At 38.3% G+C, this 18,745-nt stretch overlaps 1 protein-coding gene across 1 annotated transcript in view; it reads right to left on the bottom strand.

Moving 5' to 3' along the window:
* Window positions 1–479: 479 nt before the first annotated feature.
* The window catches only part of ERMP1 (endoplasmic reticulum metallopeptidase 1), a 48,176-nt gene continuing 29,910 nt past the window's right edge, over window positions 480–18,745 (bottom strand). Inside the window, exons 9-15 of the mRNA XM_031449755.2 lie at window positions 16,762–16,936; window positions 16,189–16,379; window positions 12,105–12,257; window positions 9,731–9,933; window positions 9,023–9,138; window positions 2,997–3,160; window positions 480–2,876 (exon numbers count right to left, since the gene is read on the bottom strand). Of these exons, the coding sequence (XP_031305615.2) occupies window positions 2,712–2,876; window positions 2,997–3,160; window positions 9,023–9,138; window positions 9,731–9,933; window positions 12,105–12,257; window positions 16,189–16,379; window positions 16,762–16,936 (1,167 nt within the window). The 3' untranslated portion in view covers window positions 480–2,711. The remainder of the gene's footprint in view (window positions 2,877–2,996; window positions 3,161–9,022; window positions 9,139–9,730; window positions 9,934–12,104; window positions 12,258–16,188; window positions 16,380–16,761; window positions 16,937–18,745) is intronic.

Raw genomic sequence — 18,745 nt, 5'->3', positions numbered from 1 at the left:
ATATACCTCCCTGAGCCACCTAGGTCTTAACAGCCTTTTTTTTTTTTTTTTTTGAAGGCCCCACAGACTTAAAATAACTTCAGATATGGGGATACAGGAGAACATAAACAATAAAGAGCTGTTTCTTTGTTAAAGATACTAACTAGTATGCTTAAAAGTTTATTTCAGTAATTTTGTAAGGCAATAGTTAATCCTCACCAAACGAGTGAAAAGAATGAACAGACGTAGTAATTCTTCCTACAGCTTCCTGAGTCAGCAGGCTGGCTTATGGCTCCCTCAGTGGTAACGTTTTGGGAATCCTGTCATGCTTAGGTCATACACAGTGTACATTTTAAGAAAGAATTTCTTCAAAATTACATTCCTTCACACTTTACCTGAATGTGCAGAACTGTGCTTAACTACCTTTAAATCCTGTAGGAAATAATGCAATTGTTAGAATTTGAAAAGACCCTTTTAGAAATGAGTAGTTAATCAAATAATCGGGTACTCTAACTTCTTTAATCTCAGGTACTACTGATCTGACAGTGTGCTTATTAACAGAATCATGAATATGTGTAATTAACCATTTCTGGCATTCATCTCCCAGAATGCTAAGCATCCTGTTACTGACTTTGTACAATATCAAAGCTTTATAATGCCAAAGAAAACCAAAAGAGAATCGTTCACACAGGAAAATAACCCAAAGGCAAAAAAAGAAAACTGATTACTGAAAAGGAGTAATGACATCCTTCCCAAAGGAAAAAAAAAAATCATAGGGACCTGTTTGTTTCTCATATAATGTCCTTCCTCGACACTTGGGATTTTGCTTTCTTTTCTCTATAAATAATTTCCAGTAATCTTTTGCAGATTAATCATGGGAACAGAAAATAGGCCTGTATTTTGAAATTAATTTAGATATTACTGTTTGTTTTTCTCAACAACTGTGATTCTATACAAGCTGTAAACATGGCAGAGCTTTTGTGCACCACCTGACACTCGAGACTAGTGATACAGTTGACTCTGGAGCAACAGGGGTTTGAACAGTGCAGGTTCAATTATACATGGATTTTTTTTTTTTAAATGAGTATTACAGTACTTAGAAGATCTAGGAATGTGGACTCTCGGACACAGAGGCCCGACTGTAAAGTTATGCACAGAGTTTCAACTGCATATGGTTCCTACACTGTCCATGCATGTGACAGCTCATATGTTATTCAGCTGTGGCTGCAGCCCTGCTGTCTGTGGGTCCAGTCAATTTTTAAGTTGTAAATTAGGCAGGCAACTTGAGCATGATTAAGAGAGCGTACTGGATACATCGCACTTTAAGAAGTATTTTCTTCTACGACGCACACTTACTATGCTCTTTCTGCTTGGGCAGATCCGAGTGGCACTTGGATGTGCCCACTTCTGTTTTGTTTTACTATAGCTTTTCTTTAGTATGTTTTGGGGGTGGGCCTATACTTGCTAAACTCAAAATTTGTCCCCCCAACTTTTTACATTTTCAATGGAAAAAAGCTAGCAGAATTTACCACTGCTCAAGCCAAGAAGCCATGAGAGGCACTGCTATGCTACACTGCCATCTTCTTCAGCATGAAAAGCACCTCCAGATCCCAGGGCTGCCATCATGCAGGCTTTGAACACCAACAACTTAAAGGACAGTTACAGGAGTACATTCCAGTACAAGCCACAGCCTCAAGTCTCAGGAAAGCAAACTCTACTGGACATAGGAAGTTACTGAGAAACTGAAGTTCAACTAGCTGGAACACAGACAAAAATAAGGACCCAGTTCATCAATTAAATTATGCCCTAAAGGATTAACTTTGGACAACAGAAGACTGCTACAAAATGAAGAGAATAAATATAAAATGCCTGGCCACTCCATGCCCTTCTCTTCTCCCATCTCAGAATAAGCCACCATGGCAACTCAGTGCTCTGAGGAAAGAAGTTAAGGTCATAAAACTTGCAAAAACAACAGTCTAAACCAAAAGACACTGAAGCTCCAGAGGAAAAGGTAACTAGACAAATGGTCCTTTTCTCAAGGTGGAACGTGTGGAAAGGGGAACAGGCTTTGAAAGCAACCTCGGATAAGCATTGCAGTAGTGGATCTCAGTGACCACTTGTCAAAACAGGAGTCACCAACCCAACGCAGGTTACACACTGGGACCAGGGCTTCAGAGATGCAAAGCACACTCCAGACGCTGCCTGCAGCAGCAAAGCTCTCAGCACAGGCCCGGGGGTTCTTCCTGTCCTTAGCACAGTCGCTTTCTAATGCCCTACAGAGCTGGTAGGTCTCAAGGGGAATCATTACCTCCATGGGTATTCTACCTACTGTCCCTGACGCGACAAACGGTCTTGGGCTTTGGTTAGAACTGTCATTTGTATCATTAACAGTGGATTCATAGTACCTTCTACATCTTTCATGATCTTAAGAGGATGACTATTAAAGTGGTCTGTTGGCTTTTGTCCTTAAGGTCATATAAAATGTGTGTAGTGGCCATACCCACATGTGCTTTTAAGTGCCAGAAAACTGGTATTTTCAGGTGCCAAACAGGCCATGCACACCACCCCACAGTGCAACCACGGTAGTGCTTAGCCCTGAAGAGTGTTCATCCACAAAGCTCTTTGAACACATGCTCATTAAAATTCACTGACTTACGCACAAACATCCGTAAGGAGAAACCGTGCCACATGGAGTATCCAATTGGGCGTGTACTTAGAGCTCATCCACAGGATTAAAACACAAAGAGATTGTAGGTGCACACCCAGGCAGAGGGAAATGTCCAATCTGGGAACTTCTCTTTCAGAGCATCCAGCTGGGAGGATCTCTTGTCTTCCCCAGAAAAATAGTGGGCAGCAATGGCCACAGTGACCATTCCTTCTGGCTGTTCTTCCAAGACCTGGAGGAGAAAGTTAGTTCTTTGTTCTATGAAGGTAGAATACTGACTGATCCCAGGGTTCTTGCCAAATACCACCTGGGAACCTGATCAGTGATCCCAGCAACACTGGTAAATTCCTACCTGTACTTCTATCCAGAACTGCCATGCAGAGGCCTGGAGTCCATGGGAATAAAATACAAAGTAGTCCCCTCCTTTACTTGTGACTGGGGTGCCATTGCCAAGAGACCACTGAGAAAGTGTGGACCCTTTGTGGGTTCGAACATAGAACGACATATGGCTTGGTCCTATAGGATAAAAGGAAAGAACAGTTTAAAAAACCTTCTTAAAAGCAACAAGAAAGAAACCCACCACCCAAACCAGACTGGGAAGTTCATGCTTTACATCACTTTAAAGACACTCAGTACAAACCTACCAGAGGTCTGCCAGTGTGGACATTTATTGTGTATCAACAAGGGTAAGTAATGAGGTGAAGCAGAAAAGGAAGAGAATTTACAAGGAGAATATCTGTGTTTAAATCCTGGCCCTTAAAATGCACAAGAACCTAGCACGCAGGAGCCCTTCAGAAATCTAGAGAATAAGCTTATCTAACCAGGAGGTAACTGCAAAAACTGTAGCAAAAGAACTGACAGTATTTTAATATATCCACATACATTATTAAGATAAACCAGTACTTACTGAGGTGAGGGTAAAAGACTAATGTACAACTGTTGCATATAACAAACTCTGAGGAAAGGGGGAAGCAGATACTCAAACTGTTGTATAAGCTGATAGAGTTAAAGAATGCCGTTAAAAATTGGGCACATAGATGATAGTAAAAGGTTTAAGTAAGAAGCAATCAAAACAAAAATATAAACAAGTGCCAGAAAGCATTTTTTTAAAAAGGAAAGATGACATAGAAAAAGGAATATAGCAAATAAAATTGTGTTTTAAGATATTGTGACAAAATTGAGACCCAAAGTATCAGTCATAAAAGTAAATGTGTAAGTAGACCTAACACAGCTGCTAAGAATAAAATTTTACTTTGGCTTATGAAGCCAGACCTAATCATACATACTGCATTCCAAATAACATAATTAAAAGAGACTCAGAAAGGGTAAAAATAAAGGTAAGACAAAGGCTATTTCACGAAAGTAGACAGTTTTTTAAAAGACAAGGAAATACTACAGATGAAAGCAGAAATCAATGAAATAGAGAACAAAGTAAAATGAACCTAATAACAGGTTTTTGACTTTTTTTTTTAAATTAACAAAACCACCACTAGCTAACCTGACCAAAAAGCAGGGGGAAAGGAGAGTGGAGCAGAGAAGACACAGATAATACACAGAGAAGAAAAGTAACAAGAAATTTTACAAAATCACACATGACCACTCTGCAGACCTCTATACTAAGTCTCAAAACCCAAATGAAATGGATACTTCTCTAGGAAAATACAGATTGTCAAAAACTGAACACAGATATAAAGCTAAAGCAGGCCAATCTTCCTAGAAAAAGGACCAGGCCCAGGTGGTCTCAGAGGAGCCGAAACCCAACTTTTCAGCCAAACAGTTCTAATGCTCTATCGATAAACTATTCCAAGAAACTGAAAATGAAGGAAAACTTAACGTTCTTGTGATTTTTTTTTTAATTGAAGTATAGTTGGATCACAGTGTGTTAATTTCTGGTGTACAGCATAGTGATTCAGTTATACATCTATATTTCATATTTTTCATTATATGCTATTTTATGATGGGTAATATTTATAATGTATACCTAGATCTCAGAGTACTCAAAAAATCCAAACTACATGGACTAGTATCACTTATGAATACTGATGCAAAATTTCTAAATAAAATATCACCAAATAAATCCAACATCACATTAAGAAAGCAATAGGCCATGACCTAGTAGAATATGCCATTTATTAAAACTGGAAGAAAAATCCTGTGATTATTTTTACAGATGCTAAAAAAGCCTTTCACAAAATTAAAACCTATTCCTTTTAAAAACATTCAAGGCGTGACAACTGACGAATGCTTCCTTAACACAATAAATACATACCTTAGTCCTAAAGTTAATGGGAAAACACTGGAGACCTTGGTACTAATAGCAAGAACAAGGCAAGGATGCTCACCATCTCCACAACTGTTCTACCCTATGCTAGAAGCATTAGCCATTTAGACAAATTAGAGGCTTAAAAGTTGGTAAAGAAAAGTTAAATATTTGCAGGTGATAGCCAGTAGTCAACAAGCTATACCTGAGGTCTATTTTTGGATGGCTCTCCGGCTAAGAATGGCTTTTATGTTTCTAAAAAGTGGTTAACAAAAAAAAAAAATTTACCACAAAGACATGATGTAAAGCCCCAAATACTTACTATCTGGTCTTTGAAGTTTGGCAGTTACTGCTATACCCGGAGAGCGCTAGGGTATCGATGATTAACTCAAAGGGGGGGGTTCAGTAAGGTAGCAAGATAGGAAACTGACATCCATAAGTCAACCACCTTCTTACATAAAAAATATAGCCAGAGGACTTAACAGTAGAGAAAACCTCCTTTATAATAGCAACAGAAACTTTATAGCACTCCTAAAAGACAAAATTAAATGAACAAAAGCAAAGACATTACCAAGTCATGGATAGGGTGACAACATTATAATGTCCATTCTCCTTAATTTATAAATTTATTAAGATACTTCCCAAAATACCAATTAGCAACAGGTTCTATATTAGACAATAACTAAAGTTCTAAAACTTCAGAAAAATAAGCATGCAAAAAATAGCAATGAAAATCCTGAAAAACAAAAACTACAAAGGATCTTAATTCTCCCAATCTTCAAATTATAAGGCTTCTATAATTAAAAGTGTGGTAGCTGGTGCACAAACAGACCTGCACACATACAAATAATTTTTTTCTAATTTCTTGACATCTGTAATAACAAAACACAGGGCAGTAGATGTGCAACTTGCCTGCCAGGAACCTGACCTAAGTAGAACAAAAAAGCCTTTTAATAGAGTAGAAATTAAGGAAACTGAAACAGGAAATCAATAGATAAAATCAAATAGGACCAAAAGTTGGTTCTTTGAAAAGATCAATAAAATAGATAAGCCTCTAGTCAGGATAAGAAAAAAAATAAGACACAAATTACTAATCTCAGAAATGAAAGAGGTGACCAGCACTACAGATCCCGTGGACAGTAAAAGGATAATAAAAGAGTATTACAAACAACTGTATGCACGAAAGTTTGATAACCTAGATGAAACGGACCAACTGCTTCAAAGACACAACCTGCCACTACCCACACAAGAGAAAAAAATTTTTATACAGTCCTTTATTAAACTGAATCAACAACTAATGACCACCTAACACAGAAAGAGCCAGGCCCTGATGGGTTCACTAGTAAATTCTACCAAACATTTAAGAAGGAAATTATACAAATTCTCTACAATCTCTTCCAGAAGATGGAAGAAGGAATACCTTCTAATTCTGTGAAACCACCATTACCCTAATACCAAAACCACACAAAGACATTACAAGAAAACTTATAGATTAGTACCCCTTCATGAACACAGATGTAAAACTCCTCAACATAATATTAGTAAATCAAATCAATGTATAAAAAAATTTATGCCCTATGACCAAGTGGGCTTTATTCCAGGTATGCAAGATTGGCTCAACACTTGAGAATCAATTACCTAATCCATCACATCAAGAGGCTAAAGAAAAATCACATGATAGTATCAATTGACAGAAAAGCATTTTGCAAAATTCAAATTCATTCACAACAAAAGCTCTCAGCAAACTAAAAACAGAAGGGACCTTCCTCAACTGGTAAATAAAACAAACAACTTTCCTACTAAGATCAGGAACAAGACAAGAATATCCACTCTTACCACTTCTTTTCAAAATCATCCTGGAAGTCCTAGCTAATGCCATGAGATAAGGAAATAAAAGGTAAAAATACTGGGAAGGAAGAAATAAAACTCTGTGTTTGCAGATGACATGATCATCTATATAGAAATCCAAAAGAAATGACCAAAAAACCCCTGGAACTAATACAATTACAGGAAGGTTGCAGGATAAAGGTTAGTATACAAAAGTCAATTGCTTTCCTATATACCACCAATGAACAATACTATTTACATAACCTTAAAAATGAAATCTTTAGGTATAAAAAGCTCACAAAATATGTACAAGATTTACAAGAGGAAAACTATAAAACTCTGATTTAAAAAATCAAATAAGATATAAATAAATGGAGAGACATTCCATGTCATGGATGGGAAGAGTCAATAATGTTAAGATGTCATTTTCCCTAACTTGATCCATAGGTTCAATGCAATTCCAATCAAAATCCCAAAAAGTTACTTTGTTGGTATTGACAAACTGGTAACATGGAAAGATAAAAGACTAGCAATAAGCAATATACTGAAGAACAAGTCAGAAGACTGATACTGCCCAACTTCAGGACACACTATAAAGCTAACAGTGATCAAAACAGTGCAGTAATGGGAAGAGTAGGGAAGCAGATGAGTGGAACAGAATAGAGAGCCCAGAAATAGACCCACACAAATAAAGTCAGCTGATCTTTGACGAAGAAACAAAGGCAACTCGATGGAGACACGATAGTTGTCAACAAATGGTACTGAAACAACTGGAAATCCACATGCAAGAAAAAGTGAATCTAGACACAGACCTTATACTTTTCACAAAAATTAATTCAGAATGTTATCACAGACCTAAATGTAAAATGCATAATTTTAAAACTTCTAGAAGGTAACATCAGAGAAAAATCTAGAGACCTTGGGTTTGGCAGTGATTTTTAGATATAGCACCAAAAGCATGATTCATAAAAGAAAAGTGATTAAGGTGGACTTCAATAAATTCAAACACTTACGCTCTAAGAAAAACACTTCTAAGATATGAAAATACAAGCCAGACTAGGAAAAAATATTTGCAAAACAGTTACATGATAGAGGACTTAAATCCATATATACAAAGAATTCTTAAATCTCAACAATAAAACTAAAATTAATAAATACACAAAAGATCAGAACAGACACCTTACCGAAGAAGTTACACAAATGGCAAATAAGCATATGAAAAGATGCTCAACATCATATGTCACTATGGAACTGCAACTTAAAACAATACCACTACATATGTATCAGGATGACTAACATCCAGAACACCAACAGCACCAGATGCTAGTGAGAATGTGTAACAACAGGAACTCTCATTCACCACTGGTGGGACTCATACTATCTCTGGATGCTTGGGCAGTTTCTTACAAAGGTAAATACAGGCTGCCCGCACAACCCAGCAGTTGCACTCTCTAGATAATTATCCAGATGAGCTGAAAACTTACTCTGCACCAAAACCTGAACACAAATGTTTATAGCAGTTTTATTCATAGTTACCCAAAACTGGAAGCAACCAAGACGTCCTTCAGTAGGTCAGCAGAAAAACAAACTGGTACATCCATCATGTTATTCACAACAGTAAAAAAAATAAAAATAAAAAGCTATCAAGCCACTAAAAGACATAAAAAGGCACCTTAAGTGCATACTGCTAAATGAACGAAGCCCATCTGAGAAGGCTACAAAGTATGATTCCAGGTATATGATGTTCTTGAAAAGACAAAATAACAGTGACAGTAAAAAGATGAGAGGCTGCCAGAGGGAGCATGGAGGAGAGAGGGCGGAAGTGGAGCAGGGATCTTGTAGTAAAGTGAATCTGTTCTGGATGATACTGTCATGGGGGCTGCATGCCATTATGCCTGTGTCAAAACCCACAGAAACTAAACACAAAGAGTGAACCAAACCCAATGCAAAGTAAGGACTTCAGTTAATCATAATGTATCAATGTTGGTTCATCAATTGTAAGAAACCACACTAATGTAAGACATTACTAGTAAGGGAAGCTGAGAGAGAGGAGAGGCTTGGGAATTCTTTGTACTTTCTACTCAGTTTTTCTGTAAACATAAAACTGCTCTAAAAAATAAAGCCCATTAAATTTTCTCTTAAAAATCATAATTAACCAGCTTCAATTCCTATTAGAAACACTAAGTCCTTGCGAAGTTACTGGTCACTATTACAAATTTGAGGGAAAAACATGTGCTTATTAAAAATTTTAAGAAGTGAAGAAGAGAAGAAAAAATTGTCATATGACTTACCTGTTGCTTCAAAGGTCAGCTTTATAGAATCCCAGGGTGTCTGTTCTTTGGATACAAGTCTGAAATGAGCAGGATCTCGAGGAGAAACTTCTGGGGCAGGAAGATACCAGTTTTTCCTATTTGGAAAGGTGGCTTCAATATTTAGGTTGCTTTATTAGTTGATGTCTGTCTATAACTCATGCAAGTGCTCAGAATACAAGAAACACATTTTGGGGTATAAAAATAAACTCTGATGGATATGATAAACAATGGCAATTTCTCGGAAGCCCAGGTTATTGTGTAATAAAATCTTCCCAAAGGTAAGAACAAGGATCCTAGGTGACCTTGATTCCAGCACCCATCCTATTTCTTTGCACCCAGTCCTTTGTGGCCAAACATAAACTTTCCAGAAATAAAACAATATGAAATTGATCCTTAACTGCTATCTCTCAGGCCTGTTAAGAGGGCTACCTTTTCTAACTATTCAGGTTTCTAGAGGAAACACTTTATAAATTTGAAAAAGCAAAATTTGGGGGGAGGGACTTCTGAATGCTTTATCCCACTAAAGAATAGAAGTTTTGTAGTCATAGAAAAAAAGTATAAACAACGTTCAACTTCTGTGCTGACCAGTTTAAATAATCCTAGCCAGTTTAAATAATAAAGTACTGATGCAGTGGTAAGACTTGGAACAAACGAGGCCCCAACTAAAGCAGGAAAGAATGAACCAACCTGATCAGGAAATGCACTGGAAGATACCAAGGGAAACCACAGAGGGGCGCGTTCTCCTCACAGTGAGCACGGATGGTGTCGTTGATCTCGGGGATGTGAGGTGTTACGTGAGACATCCCGGTATAATCAAACGCGTTAATCCATATTCCAGAGTCCCGTTTAACTACGTTTCCCTCCAAGTCATGAAATGTTCTAGTCATATGCTGAAAAGAACAAGACTAATGAGGAAACTGCTGTTTGAACTCCTTCACCCACATCTGCGCCCCAGACTAACAGAAGTGAGTTGGGCTGACGATACCAGGAAATGATGTGGCAAGAGAGCAACAGGGACCCTCACAGGCTGCTGCCACAATCACTTTGGGAGACTGCTCAGCGTTACCTAATACAGTTAATGTGCCCATATTCTCCAATCCAGCAACTCCACTCCTGAATATGGACGTTAGAGAAACTCGCAAGGTACAAGAGTGTGTTGGTTCAGAATTGTCCATATTAGCAAACACTGGCAACAACCCAAATGTTTACTAACAGTAGAATGGGCAAATAAACTGGGGCACCATCCTACAACAGATTTCTATTCAGCAATGAAAAATAATGAACTACAGTGACAGACATAAACCTGGAAGACTCTGACGTGTTGCTGGGTTAAAAAAAAAAAAAAAGTTACCACGGAGTATTTATGGTATGGCTTTAACTGAAAGAAGTTCAAAAATAGGCAAAACTATCTGTTGTTATTTAGAGATTCATACATATGTGGTAAACTAAGGTAATGATTAAGTCCAAACATTAAGATTGTGAGTGAGTACTCTGGGAGGTGGGAAAGGAGGAAAAGAATTGGCATCAAGAAGGGAGCACTAAACCATATTCAGTATCTTACAGGAACCTATGGCGAAGAATATGAGAACGAATGTATGTATGTTCCTATGTGACTGAAGTATTGTGCTGTACACCAGAAAATGACACAACACTGTAAACTGACTGTGCTTCAATAAAAATATATTTAAAATAAGAAGGGAACATTAGGGTTTTCTAAGGAACTTTTCTAATGTTCTCTCTCTCTTAAACTCGAATATTCAGATGACTGTTTTACTATTTCTTACAAATATATTTCTTTATTTAAATTTTATATACAATTTTTTGAAAACCTATTTCAGATTTAAAAGACATGAACACTAGAACTCCTTTTAGATAAGGACTTAAATACATTCTAAAAGAAACACACACACCCCTTTCAGTGTGTTACAAGAAGCTAATTTGTGTGCAGAGAAAAACAGGAATCACAGCTCACCGCTAGATGACAGACTTGTGCCTAACAGCATTCTCTGAGAAGGCACCATGCTCCATCTGGAATAGCTCTATTAACAGCTGAAACCAGCCTGAAGAATATCAAACAGGAATAGAAAAAGGGACTCAAAGGCCAGGGGCAAACCATACCCCACAGGCCAAATGGTCCACTACCATTTTTATAAATAAAGCTTTATTGGAACACGGCCACATTCATTCTCTGGCACTGTCTATGGCTGCTTTCTCTCTGTAAAAACGGAGTAGCTGCCAACAGAGACTACATGGCTAGCAGAGCCTAAAATATCTACCGTCTGGATTTTTACAGGAAAACTTTGCCAACTTCTGGCACTAGGGATCAAGAAAACCCCAAAACAAATCAGAACAGGAGTTTTTAAAAATAAAAACGTAGCTTTTCCTAACTACTACTGATGTAATTAAAAAATTAGCAAGTCACTGAAAACAATGAATTTCCTAAAAACCAGCGACTGTTCTCTAAAGGTTTTGTACTGCTGTATCCTATGGGACTAAACAAAAACAAGGAACAGCTGGCTCTTTCTCAAAATCTGATATTTATGTTCAAATATTATTACTTATTCCAGTCCTTGAATAATTAGCTAGGTTATGACTCTTGGCTTTTCTGTTTGGCCATTCCATTCCTTCTAACAGAGAAGATGACTGGAAATAAGGTGACTTAGTTCTTTTTCCTGCTTACCAGCTCTAAAAAGTTTACAGAAAAAGCTGAAATCTAAGAAAATTCTAAATCTCATTATATTAATCCCTAAATTATTATATTTTGGTTATCACATATTACTTCAAACAATACCTAAGATCAATCCTACCAGCATTTTAAAATATCTTTTATTTTGCCAGTTGACGGGGGTTCATATTTTCACCCAGCCTGCAGACATTCTTACAATCTGTACTTCTAAAAGCTCATGATACATCTCTGCTCTTGTCTTTCCAAGTAGGTGCATTTTTGTAATGTGAACAATAACAAGCAGACATTTTCAATTCACTGTTGACTAATGAGGCTGAAAACACATCAGCCTTTCCTTTCCAGAATCTCAAATAGCTCACGCAAAACTGCTCTTACCTGAAGAAACACTCTCTTTGGCTTTGGACTGGCAGGGTTGGAGCTGTATGGGAAAAAAGTTCCACTGCAGACGAGGAGGAATGTAATTGTACATACCAAAGTTAAAGTTAGCATGGTTCTTTTTGTGCTTTTGGCAAGGTAGATGAAGTTAATCTAAAACACAAAACCAGAAAAATTACTGTTGGCAGAAAGGTGATTTTACTGACTGTTTTGTAACAAGTATTATCTGACAGATAATGAAGAACATGTACCGGCATGTGCTAATATACGCCAACTCCTAGTAAGCAAAGCACTAATTGTAAGGGGTTTCCATGACAAGTTAGAGCCTTCATAGGTAAGTGAGAGGTGCCCCCCATCTGCCAGGAGGGTGCCTTTGACAGGAACCCAGACGGCAAGAGGGAAAAAGGAAACTGTCTCTGCTCAGTCAGCAGAGAGACTAGAGGATGTACATCCATCATCAATCAAACCATGACCTTATTTTATTTCCGGTTCTATAAATGCCCTGTGTTAACGCTGCACAGGAAACTAACTGTACCAAACATGACATCAGGCTTTTATTAGACTCAAAGGAAGCTTTTAAGCATAAACAGACTTATTTCAACAAAACTCAAGTTCTACTCATAATGCTTTCATAATGTGCCCAAGTGCTGGATGCATCTAAATAAGGATTTAGATGTCTCTTCAAGACTCTGCCTGTGGACCTGTGTATCAGGAAAAACTGCAGCAAAAGTAATTCTGCCCTTCTCAGTGCTGAGTTAACCAAAGCCAACACAATCAAACCAACAAGTCTGAACTTGGGCAGGAAAAGCAAGTGGCTCAGTCTCAAGATGGACATCCAGAAAATCCTTATATTAGCTTTCTAATTGTAATGAAGTCACTGAATTAAAAGCTGCTGCGGACATACATGACTCACAGAATATGTCCACTGATCCCTTAGGGGTTCTGAAGGAGCCACCCTGAGAAACAATGACCTAATCCTAGCTCCCCTTTTTGCCTTCTCCTCCATATTGCCCAACCTCTAGGGTCAGTAAATAGAAAAATGAAGAACATGAATGTGAAAATATTTTTATGAGATGAAAATTAAATATTAAGCAAACATAACCTACCATATACTCTATGAAATTAAAAGATTTTATATCTTCAGTGTAACAATATGCCATCAGGGTAATCTCCAGCAAAACAGTACTTGTATTAAGTCAAAGATCTTATGTTTTTACACTGGAGCACAGAAATCAAAGTACCCAAGGACTCAACTAAGGCAGGATAGCAAAACACAATTTGCTATCCTGTCTGACCCTCTTTCTCCTAACAGTCCCAGTATTTAAAATGTGGCTCCTCAGAAGACACGTATTTGCTCCTTTGAACCTGATGGAGGAGGCCATTTGTATTTGAAAGATTAACTCTTAGCATCCTGTTCTCAACCTCCAAGCTGCATTGAGAAATGACTAGTCTGTATTTTTATTAAGCCTTAAAACTCCTTTTATGTGCATTTGGTGCCAACATTTTTGTAGAGCTGTGTCAGAAACACCAAACCTGTGCTCACATCACAGTGTAACTTTGAACCATTCTGTTCTTTTTACAAGGCAGGAGTGGGTGTAGCCATTAATTAAATTTAGCAATCATGTAAAATTAAATTAAATGTGGCTCCTTAGAACAATAGCCTGCCAACTAATGAGTTCCCCTGCACTGGAAGGCTAGTTAAGTTTAGGTATACAGGAGTCTTCTACTCAAAAGAAAACCTCCTCGTCCTAATGCTGTGGTTCCTGCCATTCTCAGCCCTGCTATTACCCAAAGTTGTCTTAAAACTTCAGGTTAAGCTATAGTTTCCACAGCCACATGCTCTCTTCTCCAAATCCTGAGGCTCATCTTCTGCCTCTTCCACCCCGCTTCTGGAGTTTGGTAACGGTGGTAAATGAAATGGCGATCAGAGTGGAAAAGAAGGAAGAAGACAATGGCCTCAGAGACAGTGGCCTCAGAGACAGTGTGTTTGGATCCCACTGTCTTAAATTTCACTGTCTTTCATTTGTCTTAAACATTACATCTTGTGTCACTCTAGGTTCTGAAATGGGTGTGAAATGAAAAGAAGCATGAGAAGGGACCATGAATATCCAATGTGTGCTGCCTGTTTCTCTGCTCCTGAGCCCACTCCTATCAGCAGTCTCACTTAGTCAATACGACCGTGACAGCCCCAGCACAGGGTAACCCGAGGAATCTGTTAACTGATTACTTGACAGTGATTTAATTTAACTGCTTTCTAGCAAATATACTTAATAAATCCCCAAGGACTAAAAGAAAAGCTCTCTGAAGTATGCTCTGTGGTTCATTTCTCCATCACCCAAGGAGAAAAGGCTCACTCTATTAATAAGCCACTATCTGTAACAGGGCTGCACATGAAAAAGAAAATAATGTCGAGAATGATTACCCACAGCATCAAAGAGCAGCAGAGCTATTTCACATTATAATGAAAATTAAATGAGGGGTTAAAGTATTCCAAGAGGCATTCTCCAAAAGCTTTCTTAATAAAACATAATTTAGAAGACAAAATATTTTAATCCACTTTCTCATGGATTCCAAGATTTCCATGCTTTGGGTCATTTTCAATTTCCACAGTGATGTTTTCAGGGTTCGTTTTGTCCCCTTTCACATAGAAGAGAAATGAAATTCCCCACATTTTGATCATCTTTTATGAGCATCAATAACTTTCATTCATTTACTATGATTTAAATACACTCGGGGGTCCGTTCACAACATAGCTGACTGTAAATTACAACCTAATCTACATATGATGAAATTACATCTCCTTTAATCCGTACAACAGCAACCCTATCTATTAAGATGTACAGGGGATTTAAGGGCTTAATATTAAAACCAAAAGAAGTAAACTTTAAAGGCAACAAAAGACATTTCATAATTTTCCATCCATCCCTGCAAATGCCAGTAAGGACTTAGTCATTATATTAAAGGTGAAATGGCTGGAATGCTCAGATTTCTTTCAGGACTCGGACAGCTGACGCCTGACAAAAGTGAGCGTAATTACTCAACAGGGCTACATATGCAGTCACATACACAGCTATTTACTGGCTATAAGGGACTTCCATGGATAGTGCTGACCATACATTTGGTACTCTTACCCGCTGTCTCTAGATCCTAACCTCCACATGAGATGCCCTTCACTAAATCAATGCGAAAAAAGCTCACTATCATCTCCATGGAGGAAAGAACTATAATAAAGTCAAAACTACTTTTTCTATTTGGTCCCCTAGCTTCAAATCTCAGAGCGTACCTATGGATATTCTGTAAATACTTCTTATTCTTAGGAATTCCAATGAAAAGAACCACAAAACAGAGAACTGCCTCCTCTGGAGGGCCAAGCCTGAGTCCTGGAGAGTGCTGGCACCGTGCAAAGAGCGAAACTCTGCCTGGAGCTTGCTCCAACAAAGGGCGGTCTGGGTGTCAACTCTGCATCATGTCTCTTTTTCCCTCCAGAGCGTTCCAGGGAAAAGCAGCAGAGATAGCAAAGGTAGGACTCTCTCTAATGAGGACAGAACACTGACGCAGCAGAATACTTGGTAAATGAGGGCAGGTTTGGGAGTCGTAAGTATAAGTCACTTAAGGAGACATACTCAATTAATGAACTTCGCTGTGCTAACAGCGAGGCCAGAAATGACAATGGAAAAATCCTCACCAGAGTTAGTATTCCTTCACCAACTCTAACAGCACTAATGAAACTACCATGCATTTATTAACATTTGCCTTTAATTAGTAAGTGCCAAAACACACTATTAGGAATCATTCTAAAAATTCACCAAGTGATCTCTACCAGTTCTCGTCTGGTTTTTGTTCCACACATTCACATTCAGGTACTTGGAAAGCTATCTGAAAAGAAGTGTAACTGGAGGATGAGGAGGCAAAAATAATAACAAAAAACCCATTCTACATCTTCTTACCATACTGAACCCGCAATATGCCCGGCCATTCACCAGTTCTTTTGCTTGAAGAGTATAAGCAGAACAGCTAAACTCATCACACATTTCTATGTAAAATGAAGAAAGAAGGAAATTTAAAAAAAATTTTTTTTCCTTACAAAATAGGATGAGAGAGTCATTGTACAACCAGCCAAAATAGAAGCCAGCACAACATCAGGTGGAATTTCAGAACCACTCCTCCCGAGGATAGGGGTAAACATCTCAAATACAGCCCAGATGAGGTACAATGCGTATAGGTAAGGAATAAACATCCCCAAAAGGTAGAAGGCAATAAATTTTCCTCCAGCACCTAGGGAAAAAGAGAAAGAGAATACATATCTCTGAAATTCTGCAGTGAGATCACAGCTTTTTATAGTGCTGCTACACCTCCGCGCCTAACAGAAATTAGGTTAGCTGTGACACCTGCCTGGTATGTGTTACCTAGTGAGATAAAACACTATGACTCAGAGACAGTAAGATCCAAAAAAGAAAACAAAACACGTAGATAATATATTACCATGCGCTCATCTGCATGAGAATGCTGGAGTATAAGGTACAAGATGAAAATCTACATGACTTGAAAAATTTTAAAAGTAACAATTCAGAAAGCCTACCCAAAAAATCAAATAAGGAAGGAAGCCTTATATCTTTTAAGGTATTTCCCATTTGCATTGCAACCAAAAATACCCTACCATGCCGCTTAAAGTCCTTGTGCACGCAAAGCTTTGTGAGCAATGGAAACACCACCCAGATGGCGCTAATAAATGCCGAGCAGAGCCCTTGGTAAGTGAGAACGGTGAGGAACCCACAGTGCACGAACAGCGAGACATCAAAAAACACTTCTCCCAGATACTGGTCACTGGCATTCTGAAAGAAAGAAAAAAATACACAAGGAGTCTCATTCATGGGCCACTCATAAAGATCTTCTATTACAGCATAATTTCCACTGCATAGGAAAGCTACATTTTGTTTTGAGCAGGGTCTAACCTTTAAGCTTTAATGTAAACACTGACAAAGCTATCTCCTATCATGAAATAATAAATTCAAATTGCTGCACAGGAAAGGGGAATTTAATTTAACAAGATGTTGTATATATAATCTGTGCTTTCCCTTTACAAGGTTAAAAGTAACCTTTGGAAATGTTCTAAATAAAAGAAAGACCTCTCTTAAAAACTTTCACTCTGTAAGTTCTTCTATTCATGCAATTTCCAAAGAATTTCAAGCAAACAAGAGAAATGACCTGTGAAGAACAGTACAAGCTGCTGCAGCGCCACCAACAGCACACATGGAGAACTGCAGGGCCTTTAGAGCACAGGGCCATGAGGGTTTTGCTGGATTGCTGAGTCTTTTCTATCTCTAACTTTGCCCCCGTCCCGGATTCCTGGTTCCTTCATGAGATAAAATTTGATCTATATTTTTTGATCTTTGAAGTCTGAGGATTCCTGTGTAGTATCTTGAGTTATTCAGAAGAAAACTGCCATATGAACTTAATACATTTTAACATCAGTACCAGAGATTTTATTCATGTAAACATGAAAGTTATAATTTCAGTGCAGAAATATCAAAATTGAAATAGATATATTAAGCTTTTCTCTCCTCTGCCTTCTGATTTCTGTTTTGTCCAGGGCATGTTTGTCATAAGGGACTCTACCTCAAGAGCTCAAAAGAGTTTCAGTCACGTTTTCAAAACAAGTTAAAGTTCACTTGACAAACCTCCTTTGGACAATGAAAGATAGGCTCTCGTCGTTAAATAATTAGATGTTCCACACTGTTAATAAAGAGTCATGATCTTTAAAGAGAATAAAATGAGTCTGAGGATTCAATGTGAAGCCCAATTCCATTCAGATATTTAAATACAACAATCTCAATGATGAACACTGTAATAACTGACAATGTTTTACACTGTTCCAACACTGTACCCAAAACCCAAACACCCTCAAATCTACCTCCTTTCTACCCATCTCTGTGATCCCTGCCCGCCTCTACCCCTTCCAATCCATTCTATCCACTGCTACCACAGTTCTTACTAAATCACCAGACTCTCTCACTTAAAATCCTACTTAGAAATTTTTAATTGTGGCCCCAGTGATTTTGAGGGTCACACTCCAACTTCGCCCTGGCCTGCTTTCCCACGTACTGTGCTATCAACCTGACCTTCACCACCCTGAGCTTTTACTGACTATGACCGAATGTCTCGCATGCATTCCCACCTCTAACTGCCCACTGATCTGCTCTCTTTCTGGCACGCTTCTACTCAGCCCTCAAAAACCCATTTCAAATGTCAACGCCTCCTTCGTGGAGACTTCCCAACTTCCACAAACAAAATTCATCTCTCCTGGCCCCATATTTCTAGCACTGTGACTATGTCACTCTATTTCACTTCATCCCTAAGTCCTCTAATCACTGTGGTTTCCCTGTCTTCCCAAATGAAACTGCGAGCTCCTTGAAGAAAGACCACATCCTTACGAACCTCTGTACCAGGCCTCAGCACGGTACCATGCCCACTGGGTATTCAAAGAGTACTTGTGAAACGAAAATGAAACACATTACTCTTTCCATGTGCCTTCAGCCCACAGTTTTATGACTGCACAACTGAAATTAGTCACAGTAAGTGGAATTTTACTAAGCATTTCTGTCTCACCCCCCACCCTCACCCCAATGCCACATCAACAACAG

Source organism: Camelus dromedarius, chromosome 10 (genome assembly GCF_036321535.1).
Source record: "Camelus dromedarius isolate mCamDro1 chromosome 10, mCamDro1.pat, whole genome shotgun sequence".
In the NCBI taxonomy this organism is placed as follows: Eukaryota; Metazoa; Chordata; class Mammalia; order Artiodactyla; family Camelidae; genus Camelus; species Camelus dromedarius.
This window is presented reverse-complemented; position numbering and strand designations above follow the sequence as displayed.